The following is a 19805-nucleotide window of genomic DNA, read 5'->3' as shown; positions in this document are numbered from 1 at the left end:
TAATGATGAGCTTGGGGAAAGTGATCACAAATCACTCAGTTTTAATATATCATGGAATTCCCCTAATAATGGCAATCAAGTCTCCGTCCCTGACTTTCGCTTGGCTGATTTCATAGGACTGAAAAATTACTTAGGTGGGCTGAACTGGAATGACCTGACTAAGGGTCAGGTAGGTGGTGATGGTTGCCGATATGATGCTTTCCAGGGCATAGTTCTAGCTGCTCAGTCAAATTATGTTCCAAATAGGGAAATCAGATCAAACAAAAATGATCCTAAATGGATGAACAATAGATTAAAATATCTGATTGGTCAAAAGAGAGGCATATATAGGCAAATCAAAAGAGGAGAGGGGCAATTGAGAAATCGATATATTCAGTTAAAGAGAGAAATAAAAAAGGGAATTAGAAAAGCAAAAAGAGATTATGAGGTTAAAGTTGCAAGAGAATCGAAGACTAACCCAAAAGGATTCTTTCAGGTATACAGAAGTAAGATCAGGGACAAGATAGGCCCACTCAAAAGTTCCTCGGGTCAGCTCACTGACAGTGATAAGGAAATGTGTAGAATTTTTAACACATACTTCCTCTCAGTTTTTACACAGGAGGATACCAGCGATATTCCAGTAATGATAAATTATGTAGAACAGGACGATAATAAACTGTGCACTATTAGGGTCACAAGTGACATGGTCCTTAGGCAAATAGATAAATTAAAACCTAACAAATCCCCAGGCCCTGATGAACTGTATGCAAGGGTTCTAAAGGAATGTAAAGAGGAGCTTAGCACACCTTTGGCTAATCTTTTCAACATATCACTACAAACTGGCATGGTGCCAGATAAGTGGAAAATGGCAAATGTGATACCTATTTTCAAAACAGGTGACAGGTCCTTAGCTTCGAACTATAGACCAATAAGCCTGACCTCCATAGTGGGAAAATTTATGGAATCAATAATTGCCGAGGCAGTTCGTAGCCACCTTGAAAAGCATAAATTAATCAACGAATCTCAGCATGGTTTTACAAAGGGGCGTTCCTGCCTTACGAATTTATTAACTTTTTTCACTAAGGTATTTGAGGAGGTAGATCATGGTAATGAATATGATATTGTGTATATGGACTTCAGTAAGGCTTTTGACAGGGTCCCACATCAGAGACTGTTGAGGAAAATTAAAGCACATGGAATAGGAGGAGAAATTTTTTCCTGGATAGAGGCATGGTTGACAAATAGGCAGCAGAGAGTTTGCATAAATGGGGAGAAATCAGAGTGGGGAAGTGTCACGAGCGGTGTTCCACAGGGGTCAGTGTTGGGCCCCCTGCTGTTCACAATCTACATAAACGACATAGATGAGGGCATAAAGAGCGACATCGGCAAGTTTGCCGATGACACCAAAATAGGCCGTCGAATTCATTCTGACGAGGACATTCGAGCACTCCAGGAAGATTTGAATAGACTGATGCAGTGGTCGGAGAAGTGGCAGATGCAGTTTAATATAGACAAATGCAAAGTTCTAAATGTTGGACAGGACAATAACCATGCCACATATAAACTAAATAATGTAGATCTTAATATTACGGATTGCGAAAAAGATTTAGGAGTTCTGGTTAGCAGTAATCTGAAACCAAGACAACAGTGCATAAGTGTTCGCAATAAAGCTAATAGAATCCTTGGCTTCATATCAAGAAGCATAAATAATAGGAGTCCTCAGGTTGTTCTTCAACTCTATACATCCTTGGTTAGGCCTCATTTAGATTATGCTGCACAGTTTTGGTCACCGTATTACAGAATGGATATAAATTCTCTGGAAAATGTACAAAGGAGGATGACAAAGTTGATCCCATGTATCAGAAACCTTCCCTATGAGGATAGACTAAGGGCCCTGAAACTGCACTCTCTAGAAAGACGTAGAATTAGGGGGGATATGATTGAGGTGTATAAATGGAAGACAGGAATAAATAAAGGGGATGTAAATAGTGTGCTGAAAATATCTAGCCTAGACAGGACTCGCAGCAATGGTTTTAAGTTGGAAAAATTCAGATTCAGGAAGGATATAGGAAAGTACTGGTTTGGTAATAGAGTTGTGGATGAGTGGAACAAACTCCCAAGTACCGTTATAGAGGCTAGAACGTTGTGTAGCTTTAAAAATAGGTTGGATAAATACATGAGTAGATGTGGGTGGGTGTGAGTTAGACCTGATAGCTTGTGCTACCAGGTCGGTTGCCGTGTTCCTCCCTTAAGTCAATGTGACCTGACCTGACTAGGTTGGGTGCATTGGCTTAAGCCGGTAGGAGACTTGGACCTGCCTCGCATGGGCCAGTAGGCCTTCTGCAGTGTTCCTTCGTTCTTATGTTCTTATGTTCTTATGTCCTTGAATCTATATTGATAAAGTCACTGGATGGCGAAACGTCTACAATAAAGATATCCAGATGTTGTGGAAGGAAGGACCTACTTCCACTGGGGAATCCCGCCTACCAGTGAATATGCCCTCGTCTGCTACACCTGACGTTACTATATAAGCGCCAGGATTCTTTCTTCTGCTTCAGAATCTCCACGACTATGGTGCTGTTCGCACCTACTCCTAGGTTGAGGGACTGATTACCTCATCTTCTGTACATAGTTCTACTGTCTTCAAGTTATGTCCTAGAATTTGTATTGATAAAGCCACTGGATGGCGAAACGTCTACAATAAAGATACCCAGATGTTGCACATGTGTCTTACTCTCATCTTGTCGGTATTATATACCATTCGTATACAACTTGTCAGACACTGCAACATCGTGGAATCTTAATTCTGAGGACATGTACATAAACTTCACGACTACGACAACTACTACTACAACTAACCCATCTCTTTAGGAAGGACCTACTTCCACTGGGGAATCCCGCCTACCAGTGAATATGCCCTCGTCTGCTACACCTGACGTTACTATATAAGCGCCAGGATTCTTTCTTCTGCTTCAGAATCTCCACGACTATGGTGCTGTTCGCACCTACTCCTAGGTTGAGGGACTGATTACCTCATCTTCTGTACATAGTTCTACTGTCTTCAAGTTATGTCCTAGAATTTGTATTGATAAAGCCACTGGATGGCGAAACGTCTACAATAAAGATACCCAGATGTTGCACATGTGTCTTACTCTCATCTTGTCGGTATTATATACCATTCGTATACAACTTGTCAGACACTGCAACATCATGGAATCTTAATTCTGAGGACATGTACATAAACTTCACGACTACGACAACTACTACTACAACTAACCCATCTCTTTAGGAAGGACCTACTTCCACTGGGGAATCCCGCCTACCAGTGAATATGCCCTCGTCTGCTACACCTGACGTTACTATATAAGCGCCAGGATTCTTTCTTCTGCTTCAGAATCTCCACGACTATGGTGCTGTTCGCACCTACTCCTAGGTTGAGGGACTGATTACCTCATCTTCTGTACATAGTTCTACTGTCTTCAAGTTATGTCCTAGAATTTGTATTGATAAAGCCACTGGATGGCGAAACGTCTACAATAAAGATACCCAGATGTTGCACATGTGTCTTACTCTCATCTTGTCGGTATTATATACCATTCGTACACAATGCCATATGGATTACGCTTGCTCTTCATGGTACTCTGCTTTGACAAAAAAACTGAAAGATAGACTGCAAATCACCCAGAACAAAATCGTAAGATTCATCCTGGGGCTGGGACCAAGAGAACATGTAGGCCAGGATGAATTACAGCAGTTGGATATGCTGAATGTTGAAGACAGAGTAAAACAACTGAAGCTAAATCATGTTTATAAAATTGCTCACAATGTCCAGAATATCTTGCTGTCAATTTTGTCAAGGTTGGGAACCAAAGCAATCATAGTACAAGGGGGAGAGAGCACAACTTTGTAGTACCCACAGTCATTGGCCAGGCTTCAAACACCTTTTATTGTACGGCAATAAAGGAATGGAACAGACTGCCCGCACATGTCAAAGCCAGTCATAGCATGAACCAGTTCAAGAAGAGTGCCAAAAGGTGTCTGATGAATGTAGCTACAGAAAGGGAGGGGAATGATTTTCTATTTTTTAGCTAACATACGTGTAAATTTTACCTTATTCCTAGTAATGACCCTCGTATGGAAGATAGTCTTAATGACCCTCGTGTAGTAGATAGTCTTTTTAGTATGATAATAAGATGTTATCTTCATTGTAGAATAATAAGAAAATATTATAACCTTTATATTATAATAAGGTAAAAGGACCCCAATGGAAATGTGTGGCCCGGTGGCCTGGTGGCTAAAGCTCCCGCTTCACACACGGAGGGCCCGGGTTCGATTCCCGGCGGGTGGAAACATTTCGACACGTTTCCTTACACCTGTTGTCCTGTTCACCTAGCAGCAAATAGGTACCTGGGTGTTAGTCGACTGGTGTGGGTCGCATCCTGGGGGACAAGATTAAGGACCCCAATGGAAATAAGTTAGACAGTCCTCGATGACGCACTGACTTTCTTGGGTTATCCTGGGTGGCTAACCCTCCGGGGTTAAAAATCCGAACGAAATCTTATCTTATCTTACTGTGACTTTTTTGGGTTATCCTAGGTTCTCTACACATATGCTGCTATGTATGATAATTCTATGTAACTGTATTTGTGTATACCTGAATAAACTTACTTACTTAATCAATATGACAACATTTGTATTTGCAAACACACAGGGTCTAAAGTCATCAACAAACAATAAAACACCTTTCATCAGTGGACTCCTCACAGAGTCAAACGCAAAGTTTGTTGCTGACACAAAGGCCCTCACAAACGATCACTTTGAAAACGAAATGTGAATCCCAGGGAAAGAACATGCAATAAGAGGGGAGAATGTTTAGCCAGTATGTCACAGAGTCGCTCATTTGTTAAGAATTACTAACCACAAATGATGTAGTTTAAGTTTTGACAGTAAAGACTGAAAAGTTCAAAACCTTGTCATTGTGGATGTATACAAGCCACCGGATACAACTTCCTAACAATACAGGAATAACTTTTGAAAATTGACTGCTGTCTGGAAAATCTTCGAAGCCCTGCCCCAAATATCTTGTTGCTAGGCGATTTCAACTTAAGACATCTAAAATGGAGAAATGTGGCAAATAATGTTTTAGTAGAGATAATCCCAGGAGGCAGCTCAGATGAAAATTCACACATACACGAGCCATTAAATTTCTGCTACAGATTCACCTGAAGCCAGCAGATAGTGGACACAACAAGGCTGAAAATACACATGACCTCATTTTCACTAATAATAATGATCTGATACGAAATATAACATAATTGAAGTCAATACATTCGGATCACAACATAATCGAAGTGCAGACATGTAAATGCAGGGCTCCTGACCAGTGAAATGGTTTGAAATCAGTTATGAGGGCTCCTTCACGAAATTCAGCTGTAATAACAGAAACATCTAGTGGGATCAAATTAACCATGTCCTAAATGAAACATGCTGAGATATCCCTGACAACACGAATCCGAACCTTTGCCTAGAAAGACTTAATTCTGTATTACTTGGGGTATACTCAAGGCACATTCCCCTAAGAAAAAAGATGTGAACTAGACACTCTCTACAAGGGAAGGTGAATAATCACGGAGCTGCTCAAAGGGGGCAGTCTATCTGAAATACGGTAGGAGGCACTGGCCAGAGAAATAGATTATTATTATTATAATAAAAAAGAAGCGCTAAGCCACAAGGGCTATACCAGAGAAATAGAAAATATCGAACTTCAGCTTAAGGAATCATACAGGGTTCATGGACCTCCTGTGAAGTAAGTCTAGGTCGAGGTTCATGAGTTCCATGACGACTTACGAACCAAGTCTGGGTCAGGGTTCATAGCTTCGTTCCAACAATATTTCGAAATACACATTTCATTGACTTAATATATTTATGTAACTTTTATCGGTAATATTTTCCCAAATGATTGAATAACAACAATACATCTAGTTTACCAGTAGGTGGTTATGGGGGTAATGTTGTGTTATTATTGAGAGAATAGTGTCAAGTCGAGGGTTGACATAGTTGTTGACAAACAGGAGCCAGCCAGTCACTCCACACTGTTGTCTTCACTACTAGCACAATGCCGGCGGAAAATTTGGAAGAACAGGGCCTCGAAAAGAATCCATATCTCCCTCTGGCGCAGCTCAAGTTCAGACTGACGTTGAATGATTTTAAGAATGATTCCAAGATGAAGGAGGAGCTAATGCAGGCCATCGTGAAGGACAGTGAGTGATGAATGCTTTCCAACTGAGAGAGAGAGAGAGAGAGCTTTCTCGCTTTGATAGTACTTTGCATTTATGGTCTAAGTGTCAGGATTTTGTAAGCATTATAATAAGTTATTTCATTCAGCTTTGGAAGCTGCTGAGTTTCAGCTGAATTTGGTTGGGTTACCTAGGATAAATCTACATAGTATTTTTATGTGCCCATAACACTTGTGTCCTCCAGAACCATTGTAGAAAAATATTTGTATGCAAGGTACACAAGCCTAAATAAAAGCTTACATTATGGGAAAAACACTGCTTATGGTACTGTGCAATCTTAGCCACCCAGGATGACCCAAGAAAGTCAGAGTATTATCAAGGACTTTGCCTTATTTCCATCGGGGGTCCTTAATCTTGTCCCCCAGGATGCGACTCGCACCAGTCAGCTAACACTCAGGTAACCTACTTACTGCTAAGTGAACAAAGACAGCAGCTGTAAGGAAACATACTCAGTGTTTCCACCCGTAACGGATTGAGCCATAGACACTCGGTGTATTAGATGAATATTTCCAGCTGAGGCATAATTGAACACAGTTAATATTTATTGTAGGGCTGGTCAAAACTAATCTTTATTTTAATTTTTTAAAATACAAGCAATCTATCTTTGCCCTAGAGTTATACATTTCTTGTGCAAATAATTTATTTGTGAGATATTTGCCGCAAAATTACTTTGGTCAGTATTTATTCTATTCCCGGGTCAGAAGCCTGTCAGTTACACACTGTTCGCAGAACATCAGGCAACAGTTGATCTGGTTGGGTTGTTACATTTCTGCAAGTAAAAACTGAATTGCACATCAGTTTCAGATAATTTTGCTCAAATGATGTGGACATAGGACCTGGCAATAAAGTAAATATTTACCAATGTACTTATAGGAGAGGAGTAATACATTTTTAGGTAGTAGGTTGGTAGACAGCAACTGCCTAACGAGGTACTACCATCCTGCCGAGTGAGTGTAAAACGGAAACCTGTACGTAATTGTTTTACATGATGGGATTGCTGGCGTCTTTTTCTGTCTCGCAAACTTGGAAGATTTTAGGTACATCTTGCTACTTCTACTTACACATAGATCACACTACACATGCATGTACAGACATGCATATATATACACACCCATCTAGGTTTTTCTTCTATTTTCCATGGCAAAATAGAAAAGAATTCTTCCTCCATAAGTCATGTGTGTCATAAGAGGTGACTAAAATGCTGCGAGCAAGGGGATAGTAACCCCTTCTCATGTATAAATTTCTAAATTTAAGAAGAAAAACTTTCGTTTTTTTTTTTGGGGTCACCTGCCTCAGTGGGATACAGTCGGCTTGTTGAAAAAAAAAATAATGCATTTAAAATGTACCTCTGAAGGAATATGCTTGACTAGTCAACAATTGGTATAGTCATGTGACATGTTGGGCCAATCAGATGTTAGTATTCAGTTGCATGGCTCTCTGTCCAAGTCATACATAAAGCTTAAAATTATCTAGGCCAGGGTAAGGTCTACTTATTGTAATTCACGTGGCTTCAACTTTTATAACACAATTTGGAAGACGAACATGCCTTTGACATTTTAATTAAAAATGTGAGTACCTGCGTCACTGTTGATTAATATCTATTAAGACAAGTTTGTTTAAGTTGGGGTTGATAAATAATTTGAGGAATCTATAAAAAAATTCTTTATGTCGTCTTGACAAGCATGTTGAGCTTATTACATGTAAATACTCAATGAAAATATACAATATAATGTACTGGTCAGGTATTCATGTAATACAGTACTGTAGTATAGTCATTAGTTATGAAGATGCATAAAAATATTTATAGATCAGACTATTAATATACTAACATTTCCCTTAGATATGGCACCATTCTATGAGGAGTGTTGCCGTGATTTAGGCTGGCAACTGGACAGTGCCTTGCTTGAAAGGATGAAGAAAGAAAATGAGAAAGAATTGCACACAATGAATGAAACAATTGAGGAAGCAGAGAAGTCCATGGGGGAGACAGAGATTCGAGAGGCAAACCTAAAGAAGGCTGAATATCTTTCACGCATTGGAGATAAAGTAAGTTGAAAAGCATAACTTGAATCTGAAATTACTGCAGGTGTGAGCTTGCATCTTCTTGAGTGGGGAAGACATGCTGTCAGTTACATCACAGGCAGATAATGAAACTATAGACCTCTGTATAATAAGGTTCAAAAATGTGTAACAAAATTAGCTGGATCAGTCATTTTGGAAATAATTTAGTCTATTGTTTACAGAATTGTATGTTGTTGTTACTTTCATGGCAAAACAATCACTTCCATATCCACCACATTTGCCATTTCTGGCCATCCACTCCTCCCTATTATTGTTATATTGTGGGTTTAGTACTTATTGTGGTAAGCCCCAGGCCACATTTCCTTAGCATCCCATGCCAATTCTGGTACTAGGTACATTAATGTGGTGCTTAATTCCTTTTATTCCTGAGGTGGGAATATAGGAGAGTATGGCCCATGTTACCAGGTACTTGAGTAGACAAGAGCACACTATATAATAAATGTAGTCTGGGACTATAAATTATCCAGTTGTTTAATTTGAAATGTAAGTTTCAGTTCTTTTGATGGAGTGTGTACCTCTCATATATGCTGACACAAGTCAGTCCCAAAGTATTTCTTCATTTGTAGAATATAAGATTCATGACATTGTGAAATTCTAGTTTCCTAACAGGAATATTGTGCATATATTGGGTTATATAGGGGCATCTCCAACTGATTAACAAGTTGTGTAATTATTTTCTTAATAGCACATCTTCTGAGCCTTGTTCATAAGTGTAGATCATCATAGGTGCTTATGAGACCTTAATGTACTACTCAGAATTTCCATAGCTTCATATGTGCTTATGCCTAGTGTTATTGCTTCATGAAGTAAAATAGTTATAAATTCTTGTATTAAAATTGGAGGTGCGGGATTACCAAAACTGTTGTCCAGAGGGCTGAGGAAGGGTTGTTGAGGTGGTTCGGACATGTAGAGAGAATGGAGCAAAACAGAGTGACTTCAAGAGTGTATCAGTCTGTAGTGGAAGGAGGACGGGGTAGGGGTCAGCCTAGGAAAGATTGGAGGGAGGAGGTAAAGGAGGTTTTGTGTGCGACGGGCTTGGACTTCCAGCAGGCATGCGTGAGCGTGTTTGATAGGAGTGAATGGAGACAAATGATTTTTAATACTTGACGTGCTGTTGGAGTGTGAGCAAAGTAACATGTATGAAGGGATTCAGGGAAACCGGCAGGCCGGACTTGAGTCCTGGAGATGGGAAGTACAGTGCCTGCACTCTGAAGGAGGGGTGTTAATGTTGAAGTTTAAAAACTGTAGTGTAAAGCACCCTTCTGGCAAGACAGTGATGGAGTGAATGATGGTGAAAGTTTTTCCTTTTCGGGCCACCCTGCCTTGGTGGGAATCGGCCAGTGTGTTAATTAATAAATAATAAATAAATTAAAATTTATTTTTATTTCAGGAGGAAGCAGTAAAGGCCTTTGCTAAAACCTACGACAAGACAGTCTCTCTTGGGCAGCGTTTGGATCTTGTTTTTCATAACATTCGTCTTGGTCTTTTTTATCTTGACCACTCCCTTATTACAAGAAACTTAGAAAAAGCAAAGAGGTATGCTGTGTGTGTGTGTGTGTGTGTGTTTCTTTCATTCCTAATTTATTTCTTGAATGTGTACAGAGTGAAGCCTTGTTAGTGTAGCCAAATCAAGACAAGTAAGTAGGGGATTAAGTTAGTGGTTCGCAACGATTCACCCTTTCAGGGTCAGCAGGCCCTCTCCTAAACTTGTTCTCAGGGTCGGAAATTTTTTGAAAAAAAAAAAAATCTTATGAAATGATAGAGAATCTTTTCCCAATCATAATGACACCAAAAGTATGAAATTTGATGGAAAACTTACGGAATTATGCTCTCGCGAAGTTAGCGGTCTCGATGATGTTTACGCATCGGCGATTTCGCCCACTTTGAGCCCTATTTTCAGCCAATTCCAATGTACCAGTCGACAAAAATCATAAATATATCGCTAGAACTCTATTTTTCTATCAAATGAGTAAAAGAAACCACCCATTTACCAATTTCAACTATCCAATAAAGTGGTCAGAAATTGGCAATTTTGCCAATTTCACACAAATTTCAAAAGATGCCAGTTTCCAAATAGGATCCAGAATAAACAAGACAGACATTCCTGGCACTAAAATAACATTTCCTCTGTTCATTAGTCATGTCCCCAGGCCTCTTACATTTCTTTTGCTTTCCACTTTGAATTTTTATTCTCACAAAAAAAATAGAAGATTTACTGTTATGTAGACTACTGCATTAGTGTAGAAATGGTATAAATATCAGTGCACTTGTGAATGAATATTAGACTTGCCAGTTGATGTGTATTGGACGTGTGGCATGATTTGTTTACTTTTGAACTTTGGCAAAAATCAAACATTTCTGCTACTTTGAGCTCAGTTTCAAGGTACTTTTCATTGTAAAACCAATCAAAATCATCTCAATTTCTGTAATATGTCTTCCATTCTATAAAATGAGAATAAGAAAACAAGAACACAACCATAAATAGCATATGAAAATATACTGCAAAGTCGCTGTTTTAAAGCAAAAACACGGACGGAGTTTGTTTTTTTTTCTCATTATGCACTGTGTGCTGCAGGATTTTTTTATACTGTGCACACTGACCACATAGACCCATTCTCTCATATGTAGGCCTACTAGCTTTCTCTCGCTAGATTTGAAGGTGCTAGAATTTATGCATACTAGTATGGCACTAACCCTGGCGTGCAAGCCGTACTAACACGGCACCAACCCTGAAAAGGTTAAGACACGTATACAGTAGTTGGGTATCTTCAGTCTTTAAATGTTTTACCTACACAATAGGCTTCTTCAGTCAAATACAGAGGCAGCAGGTGTAGTAGTGAAATGAAGATGATGTAATCAGTCCATGTGTCTTAATCATCAACTTGTTGGTATATTATACTATTTTTAACACGCTGATTCTTGTTCGATACAGTTTATAGAATACACTATACAGGAGAGCCCGGCTTTACAGTGCTTTACTCTACAGCATTTCATTAATGCAGCAGTTTTCGATTATACCCATTGTTCATTTATTCACACCTCCTGCAATAAATATATTCACCACTTGCTGTAGGCTAAGGATATGGAGGGATATGTTGTGTATCTTTATACGTATATGTTTCTAAACTGTTGTATTCTGAGCACCTCTGCAAAAACAGTGATAATGCGTGAGTGTGGTGAAAGTGCTGAATGATGATGAAAGTATTTTCTTTTTGGGGATTTTCTTTCTTTTTTGGGTCACCCTGCCTCGGTGGGAGACGGCCGACTTGTTGAAAAAAAAAAAGTAATGTGTGAACTGTATATACATTTTTTAGGCCTAGCTCTATTGCTCACTGAATATATGATATTGCAAACATATTACAAGGCTTTTATATGCATTTGAAAGTGAAAAAAGGCTATGATTCACTTTACAGTGATTTTTGCTTTACAGTAGTAGCCTGGAACCTAACCAGTAGCCCAGAGCCTAACCTGCTGTATAAGCAGGGCCCTCCTATACTGTTAATATTGGTTTATTAATTAAATTATTTTAGTAGATTGTTGCCAATTATATTTTGTGAAAATCAGACGTTTCGTTAGAAGAATATGCATAGTACTATGCTGATGCAAAAGTATAGATTAACTAATTTTCAGTATTTGGAAAAGAAAAATATTTGGTTTTAAGAATAATGGATTTGGGGATTTGGACAGGAATGTGTGTATATTATTATATTCATAGGGAAGCATAAAACCTGTAGGAGTCATACAGTGCCTGGGGAATGAGAGGTAATCAGGTTTGATCCAAGAGAGGGAGCTTCAGTTCAATGGATCTAGAGCCTTTTACCATCAAGGCAGTCAGTCCCCTTGAAAGTAAATGTGTGTGTAGCCTACATTTAAATTATTGAAGATGGTAGAAGTATGTTAATTTGCTCATTATGTAACTAAGAGAACTAATAGGCAAAATAATGAAGTTATTCACATTTCCGAATTAATTGTTTTGGCAGACTAGTTATGATTCCATAATCGTGCAGTGTAATGCTATAACTGACTATTGTACTTACTTTCTAGCCTCATTGAAGAGGGAGGTGATTGGGATCGTCGCAATCGGCTAAAAGTATATGAAGGAGTTTACTGCATGGCTGTCAGAGACTTCAAAAAGGCTGCCACTCTCTTTTTAGATACAATCAGCACATTTACTTCTTATGAATTGATGGACTACACTAGGTTAGTGTAGTGGTGATAGTATGAATGATTGTGATTGTTTTTTTTTCGGATCGCCCTACCTCAGTGGGAGATGGTGTTTTTAAAAAAAAAAGTAAATAATTATTGGCTTAATTATACTCAAGAATGATCATCTATATTTTGCTTAAATACTGTAATAACTATAAATTTGTCATTGCTATATACGTATCTTCTAAGCTATTTATTGCTTTTCAAGTCTAAATATTTAAATTTTTCAGATTTGTTGGTTACACTGTTTTGGTGTGCATGATAGCTCTTCCTCGTAACGATCTTAGAACTAAAGTTGTGAAGGGTTCAGAAATTCAGGAGGTACTTCACTCAGCTGAGGATCTCAAAACTTACCTTCTGTCTCTGTATGAGTGTCAATACCACACCTTTTTCCAGAAGCTATGTGAGTTTTATGCTGGCAGTTATTTAATTTTGGATAATGCTTTGATCATAAATCAGTTATAATTTTTCATAATCTTGTGTTAGACAGATGTTATCAAAAACTAACATCAGAACTGTAGTGTTTTATTTTGTAATTAGGGTAAATTCCAGAAGTTTTCTTGGGCCATAAGATGAGTATATTTTCACTCCCAAAAATCAGATTTTTACATATACTTTGCCCCACAGGTAAGTAAATCAGCTGTTTTGTGCATCAGTAGTCAATTCAGGCAGTGTTTCCATATCCTCTTGCCTCCCTCTGCATCAGTATTAAAATATGAAGAAACCTGAGGCAGTGGTGGTTAATTGTTTATCACCTCAGGACTCTTTAGTTCTGGTTATCGCTACAGTTTGTGAGGAAGAGACTCAGCCAGTGATGTTATATTGCTTAATTTAATTTTCTACTTTACAGTCTATCCTTCAATAATAATCATGACTGTAGTGTCATATGTGAACATGAATATGTATTCAGTGGTAGCTGAATACATATTGTCTATGTATAAAGGTAGAAAGTTGAAAGTGAACATAGATAAGAGTACGGTGATTTTTTCTTTTTTTTTTAACAAGTCGGCCGTCTCCCACCGAGGCAGGGTGACCCAAAAAAGAAAGAAAATCCCCAAAAAGAAAATACATTCATCATCATTCAACACTTTCACCACACTCACACATTATCACTGCTTTTGCAGAGGTGCTTAGAATACAACAGTTTAGAAGCATATACATATAAAGATACACAACATATCCCTCCAAACTGCCAATATCCCAAACCCCTCCTTTAAAGTGCAGGCATTGTACTTCCCATTTCCAGGACTCAAGTCCGACTATATGAAAATAACCGGTTTCCCTGAATCCCTTCACTAAATATTACCCTGCTCACACTCCAACAGATCGTCAGGTCCCAAGTATCATTCGTCTCCATTCACTCCTATCTAACACGCTCATGCACACTTGCTGGAAATCCAAGCCCCTCGCCCACAAAACCTCCTTTACCCCCTCTTTCCAACCCTTTCGAGGATGACCCCTACCCCTCCTTCCTTCTCCTATAGATTTATATGCTTTCCATGTCATTCTACTTTGATCCATTCTCTCTAAATGACCAAACCACCTCAACAACCCCTCTTCTGCCCTCTGACTAATGCTTTTATATATATATGCTTCTAAACTGTTGTATCAGGGTGTCTCTGCAAAGACAATGATTGTGTGTGAGTGAGGTGAAAGTGTTGAATGATGATGAAAGTCTTTTCTTTTTGGGGATTTTCTTTTTTGGGTCACCATGCCTTGGTGGGAGACGGCTGACTTGTTGAAAAAAAAAAATGTTCTTATATGGTTAATTAAAATTTACAAAAGATTTCTTCCTGAAAGAAAAGTTTTATATTTGGGAAATTCATTGAGCATATTTTGAACCAGCTCTTATGGCTTGTGTGACAGGCCAATAATAAAAAAAAAGTCTGCATTTCTTGACCACTTTTACCAAATAAATTGATTTTACTGCACATAGATTGAAAACCTATATACTAAAGAATTAATACATTTGATAGAAAAATGCTAGGAAATTTTGACAAAATTATTTCACTGAACCCATCCCATAAGAGGAAACTGACCATATTTCTTAAAGTAGTTTGAACTGTGTTCATATTTTTCACTAGAAGGGTGAACCAGAAAAATTTCCATTTGGGGTGAGGAAAAGAATTTTTAAAAAAATCTCATGGTTGGTCAACTGACATCAGTGTATATCATAATAAGCTTGTACCTTTTTATATTTTGTACTTATATGAAGAGGTTGAAGGGAGAGAGCAAAGGAGGTTTTGTGTGCAAGGGGCTTGGACATCCAGCGGGCATGTGAGAACATGTTAGATAGGAGTGAGTGGAGGAAAGTGGATTTTGGGACTTGAGTTGGAGTGTGAGCAAGGTAACATTTTGTGAAGGAATTCAGGAAAACTGGTTAGCTGGACTTGAGTCCTGGAAATGGAGGGTACAGTGCCAGCACTCTAAAGGAGGGATGAGGATATTTGTAGTTTGGGGGACAACATCTGAACTGTGGTATTGGCACACCTCCAGCAGGACATTGATGGAGTGAATGATGGTAAAAGTATTTTGTTTTTTGGGTCACCCTGCCTTAGTGGGAGATGGCCAGTGTTAAAAAAGAATGTGTACACTTTGTAAAAATGGCTAACTTATGGTCAGTAGTGTAATATATGGTACAATAAGCAAGGCTCTTTCCAAAGACATGTTTCATTTGGTTGTATCACACTTAATCAGTTTTTAATTTCCAGCATGGGTTGAAGGCGAGTTACGTCATGACCGACTACTAGCACCACACTATAGGTATTATGTGAGAGAGATGAGAATTCTGGCTTATACACAGCTACTAGAGTCCTATCGATCTCTCACACTTCATTATATGGCTGCAGCATTTGGAGTTTCCACTGAATTCATTGACAGGTTAGTTTTTGTAGTGCTACGTATTTTTTTTTTTTAACACATCGGCCGTCTCCCACTGAGGCAGGGTGACCCAAAAAGAAAGAAAAATATTTTCATCATCATTCAACATTTTCACCATCACTCACACATAATCACTGTCTTTGCAGAGGCGCTCAGGTACGGCAGTTTAGACGTCCCTCCAAACTGCCAATATCCCAAACACCACCTTTAAAGTGCTGGCATTGTACTTCCCATTTCCAGGACTCGAGTCCGGTTAACTGGTTTCCCTGAATCCCGTCACAAAATATCACCCTGCTCACACTCCAACATCTCGTCAAGTCCCAAACACCATTCACTCCTATCTAACATGCTCACTGCATGTTCAAGCCTCTTGCACACAAAACCCCTTTTATCCCCTCTCTCCATCTTTTTCTAGTATGACCCCTACCACTCCTCCCCTCCAGTACAGATGTATACACCCTCCAAGTCATCCTATTTTGCTCCAGCCTCTCTAAATGACCAAACCATCTTAACAACCCCTCTTCATCCCTCTGACTAATACTTTTAGTAACCCCGCACCTCCTAATTTCCACACTACGAATTCTCTGCATAATATTTACACCACACATTGCCCTTAAACACGTTATGTCCACTGCCTCCAGCCTCTTTCTTGCTGCAGCATTTCCAACCCATGCTTCACACCCATATAAGAGTGTTGGTACCACTATACTCTCTTACATTCTCTTCTTTGCCTCCATGGATAATGTTTTTTGTCTCCACAGATACCTCAATGCACCACTCACTTTTTTTTCTTCATCAATTCTATGGTTAACCTCGTCCTTCATAAGCCCATCTGCTGACAAATCTACTCCCAAATATCTGAACTTCGTCCATACTCCTTCCCTGCAATGTGATATCCAGTTTTTCTTTACCTAACTTGTTTGATACCCCTCATCACCTTATGGTTATCTCTGTTTACTTTCAACTTTCTTGTTTTACACACCCTCCCAAACTCGTCCACCAGCCCTTGCAACTTCTCTTTAGAATCTCCCAAAAGCACAGTATCATCAGCAAAATGTAACTGTGTCAACTCCCATTTTGTATTTGATTCCCCATACTTTAATTCCTCTCCCCAACACTAGCTTTTACTTCTTTTACAACTCCATCTATAAATATGTTAAACAACCATGGTGACATTGCACATTCCTATCTAATGCCTACTTTACTGGAGAGTAATCTCCCTCTCTCCTACACACCCTAATGTGAGACTCGCCTATACTCATAAGAACTCTTTACAACATTTAGTAACTTGCTACCTATTCCATACAATTGCAACATCTGCCACATTGCTTCCCTATCCACCCTATCATAAGCCTTTTCTAAATCCATAAATGCAGTGAAAACTTCCCTACCTTTATCTAAATATATTTCACTTGTATGCTTCAATGTAAACACTTGATCTACACATCCCTTACCCAATCTACAGCCACCTTGTTCATCTGCAATCCTTCTCTCTGTCTTACCTCTAATTCTTTCAATAATAATACTACCATACACTTTACCTGGTATACTCAGTAAACTTGTTACCCTATAATTTTTACAATCTCTCTTGACCCCCTTAACTTTATATAAAAGAACTATACAAAGGGTGATCACTTTTGTGAATATAATAGGAATAATACATAAGTAGAATGCCTGCACTTTAAAGGAGGTTTGGGATATTGGCTGTTTTGAGTAACATCTAAACTGTCATATCTGGGCACTTCTGCAAAGACAGTGATTGTGTGAAAGATGATGACAGTGTTTCTTTTGCTTTTGGGTCTGCCTTGGTAGGAGACAGCCAACATGTTAAAAAAATACAGAAATATTTTTTTTTTTTCAACAAACCGGCCATATCCCACCGAGGTAGGGTGGTCCAAAAGGAAAAATGAAAGTTTCTCCTTTTAAATTTAGTAATATATAGCGGTACCTTGACTTATGAGTGCCCCAACTTATGAGTTTTCCAAGTTACGAGCCATTGCTCTGTAGATTTTTTGCTTTGAGTTGCGAGCCAAAATCCGAGTTACGAGCGAGCTTTAGATACGCCACCTCTAGTTGGCACAGCAAATGCCACAACATCCGCCCAGCATCCCGCGTCTCGCTCATTCAGTGCACGTGGTCACCTCGCCGTGGAAGCATCTTCCTTGTGTTGTGTTTGCGTTTTGTGCTTTTTGTACAGTTATTTTGCCAAATTTCTTTTTTCTAACCATAGGTCCTAAGAAAGTAAGTGGAAAGGACAGTGCTGAGAAGAAGAGGATGATGTCCATTGAATTAAAGCATGAAATCATAGAAAAATACGAGTGAGGGGTGTGTGTGTGTGTGTGTGTGTGTAGTCAACTTGGCGAGGCAGTACGAGCTTAGTACTCCTATGATATGTACCATACACCCAGAAAAAGTTGCAACTGGTCGTGCGTCAGCGCTATTTAATGACACTTGTCTAACTCATCTCCAAAACATTCTGAAAGGTAGGATGAAACAAAGCTCCTTGGACAGATTTTTATTGAAATGCCTTGCAGATGACAGGAAAGCGTGACGAAAAAGGCAAAAATCAGTGAAAGTGAAGTAAAAAAAAATTGTAGCAATTACGTTCAGCGATAATGTGTAGCATTAAGAGTGTGGCAAGTAAGTTAAGAAATTAAGCGATCGAGTTTATGATGAATGAAAGCGACTGAAAAAGCACAAAATGAAACGAACTCCTCCAGTCTCCTCTGCCTATCTTTTCCACTCTCCACCAGCATCTTCCGTTAGCCCAAGTCATTTGATCTCCAAGGTAAATACACTTTATAAAACCAGTTGATTTCTTTACATTCTCATTTATGTTTTTGTACAATATTTCTAATTTATAAATACATTTATCTTATTTAAAAACCCATAACAAAAATTTGGGTTTTTTTGGGGGGGCCTGGAATGGATTAATGGTATTTCAATTAATTTCAACGAGGAAAATTGATTTGATACATGTACATGTACGAGCAAATTGAGTTACAAGCTCGGTCACGGAATGAATTAAACTCGTAAGTCAAGGTACCACTGTATACAGGAGGAGGGGTTACTAGCCCCTTGCTCCCGGCATTTTAGTTGCCTCTTACGGCACACATGTCTCAAAGAGGAAGAATTCTGTTCCACTTCCTCATGGAGATAAGAGGAAATGAACAAGAACTAGTAAGGAAATAGAAGAAAACCCAGAGGCATGTGTATATATGTTTGTCTTTGCATATGTAGTGTGACCTAAGTGTAAGTAGAAGTAGCAAGACGTACCTGAAACTTTGCATGTTTGAGATAAAAAATCACCAGCAATCCTACCATCATGTAAAACAATTACAGGTCTCCATTATACACTCATTTGGCAGGATGGTAGTACCTCCCTGGGCGGATGCTGTTTACCAACCTACTACCTAGAAGAAATATTAATGTGCTTATTAAATTACAGTAAAATGTGCTAATTTATTCGTTTAGTAACTTTGATGATAGAGAAGGGCTCTTGATCCTTGGAATTGTTGTTACCCTTTCCTTCCTTGGATCAAACTGGATTACCTTCTATTTCCCCTGCACTATTACCCCTACTGGTTTGGTGATAATCTTTCAGCCCTTGTGAATATAATGTGTGATTATAATACTGTACTAATAATGGTATGCATTTTCTGTGTATCCACACATCCTGTGCCATGAACCATAATTGCACATTAAATTTCTTCTCCAAATTTCAGGGAGTTATCACGATACATTGCTGCTGGCCGCCTTCACTGCAAAATAGACAAAGTTGGTGGGATTGTAGAGACCAACAGACCAGACTCAAAGAACTGGCAGTATCAAGCTGTTATAAAACATGGTGATATTCTTTTGAACAGAGTTCAGAAACTCTCTAGAGTAATAAATATCTAGATTCCAGGAATTTTTTTTAAACAAAATTTGCTATTTACTGATTTCTATGGTAAGTTTTTCTTAATAGCTTACAATACATTTAATGTCTTTAAGAAATTAAGGAGCTCAAACTGTATATTATACAGTATATGATAATTTCATATGCAAGTCTAAATATATTGCTCATGTTCATGTGAAAATAGCACCCATTGATTTGTACATGTCTGTCTAAATAAAGATATTTCTGTAAATCGTACATACTTATATTTTTCCTTGTTCACAATGTATTTTTAAACACTTCTTATCAAAGTAACTTCAATAATGGGAGAGCACTAAAACCATATCAGTCATGTACCACCTTGGAGATGGGAGGTAATCAGGTTTGATCCAAAGGCCAGTGGCTTCAATTCCATGGACCAATAGCCCTTTCACTGCCATCAAGGCACTGCCCTTGAAGGGTGCAATAAAAGAAAGAAAAATTAA

At 38.7% G+C, this 19805-nt stretch overlaps 1 protein-coding gene across 1 annotated transcript; it reads left to right on the top strand.

The window, feature by feature from the left end:
• Positions 1-6026: 6026 nt before the first annotated feature.
• Rpn7 (regulatory particle non-ATPase 7) lies at positions 6027-19573 on the top strand. The gene is made up of 7 exons (XM_070091931.1): positions 6027-6239; positions 8116-8321; positions 9748-9893; positions 12402-12557; positions 12794-12966; positions 15275-15443; positions 19169-19573. The coding sequence occupies exons 1-7, from the start codon at positions 6095-6097 to the stop codon at positions 19341-19343; spliced, it is 1170 nt and encodes a 389-aa protein (XP_069948032.1). The 5' UTR covers positions 6027-6094; the 3' UTR covers positions 19344-19573.
• Positions 19574-19805: the final 232 nt, after the last annotated feature.

This window comes from Cherax quadricarinatus, chromosome 37 (genome assembly GCF_038502225.1).
Source record: "Cherax quadricarinatus isolate ZL_2023a chromosome 37, ASM3850222v1, whole genome shotgun sequence".
Lineage (NCBI taxonomy): Eukaryota > Metazoa > Arthropoda > Malacostraca > Decapoda > Parastacidae > Cherax > Cherax quadricarinatus.
Note: the sequence above shows the minus strand (reverse complement) of the source record. Positions and strands in the feature narration are given on the sequence as shown.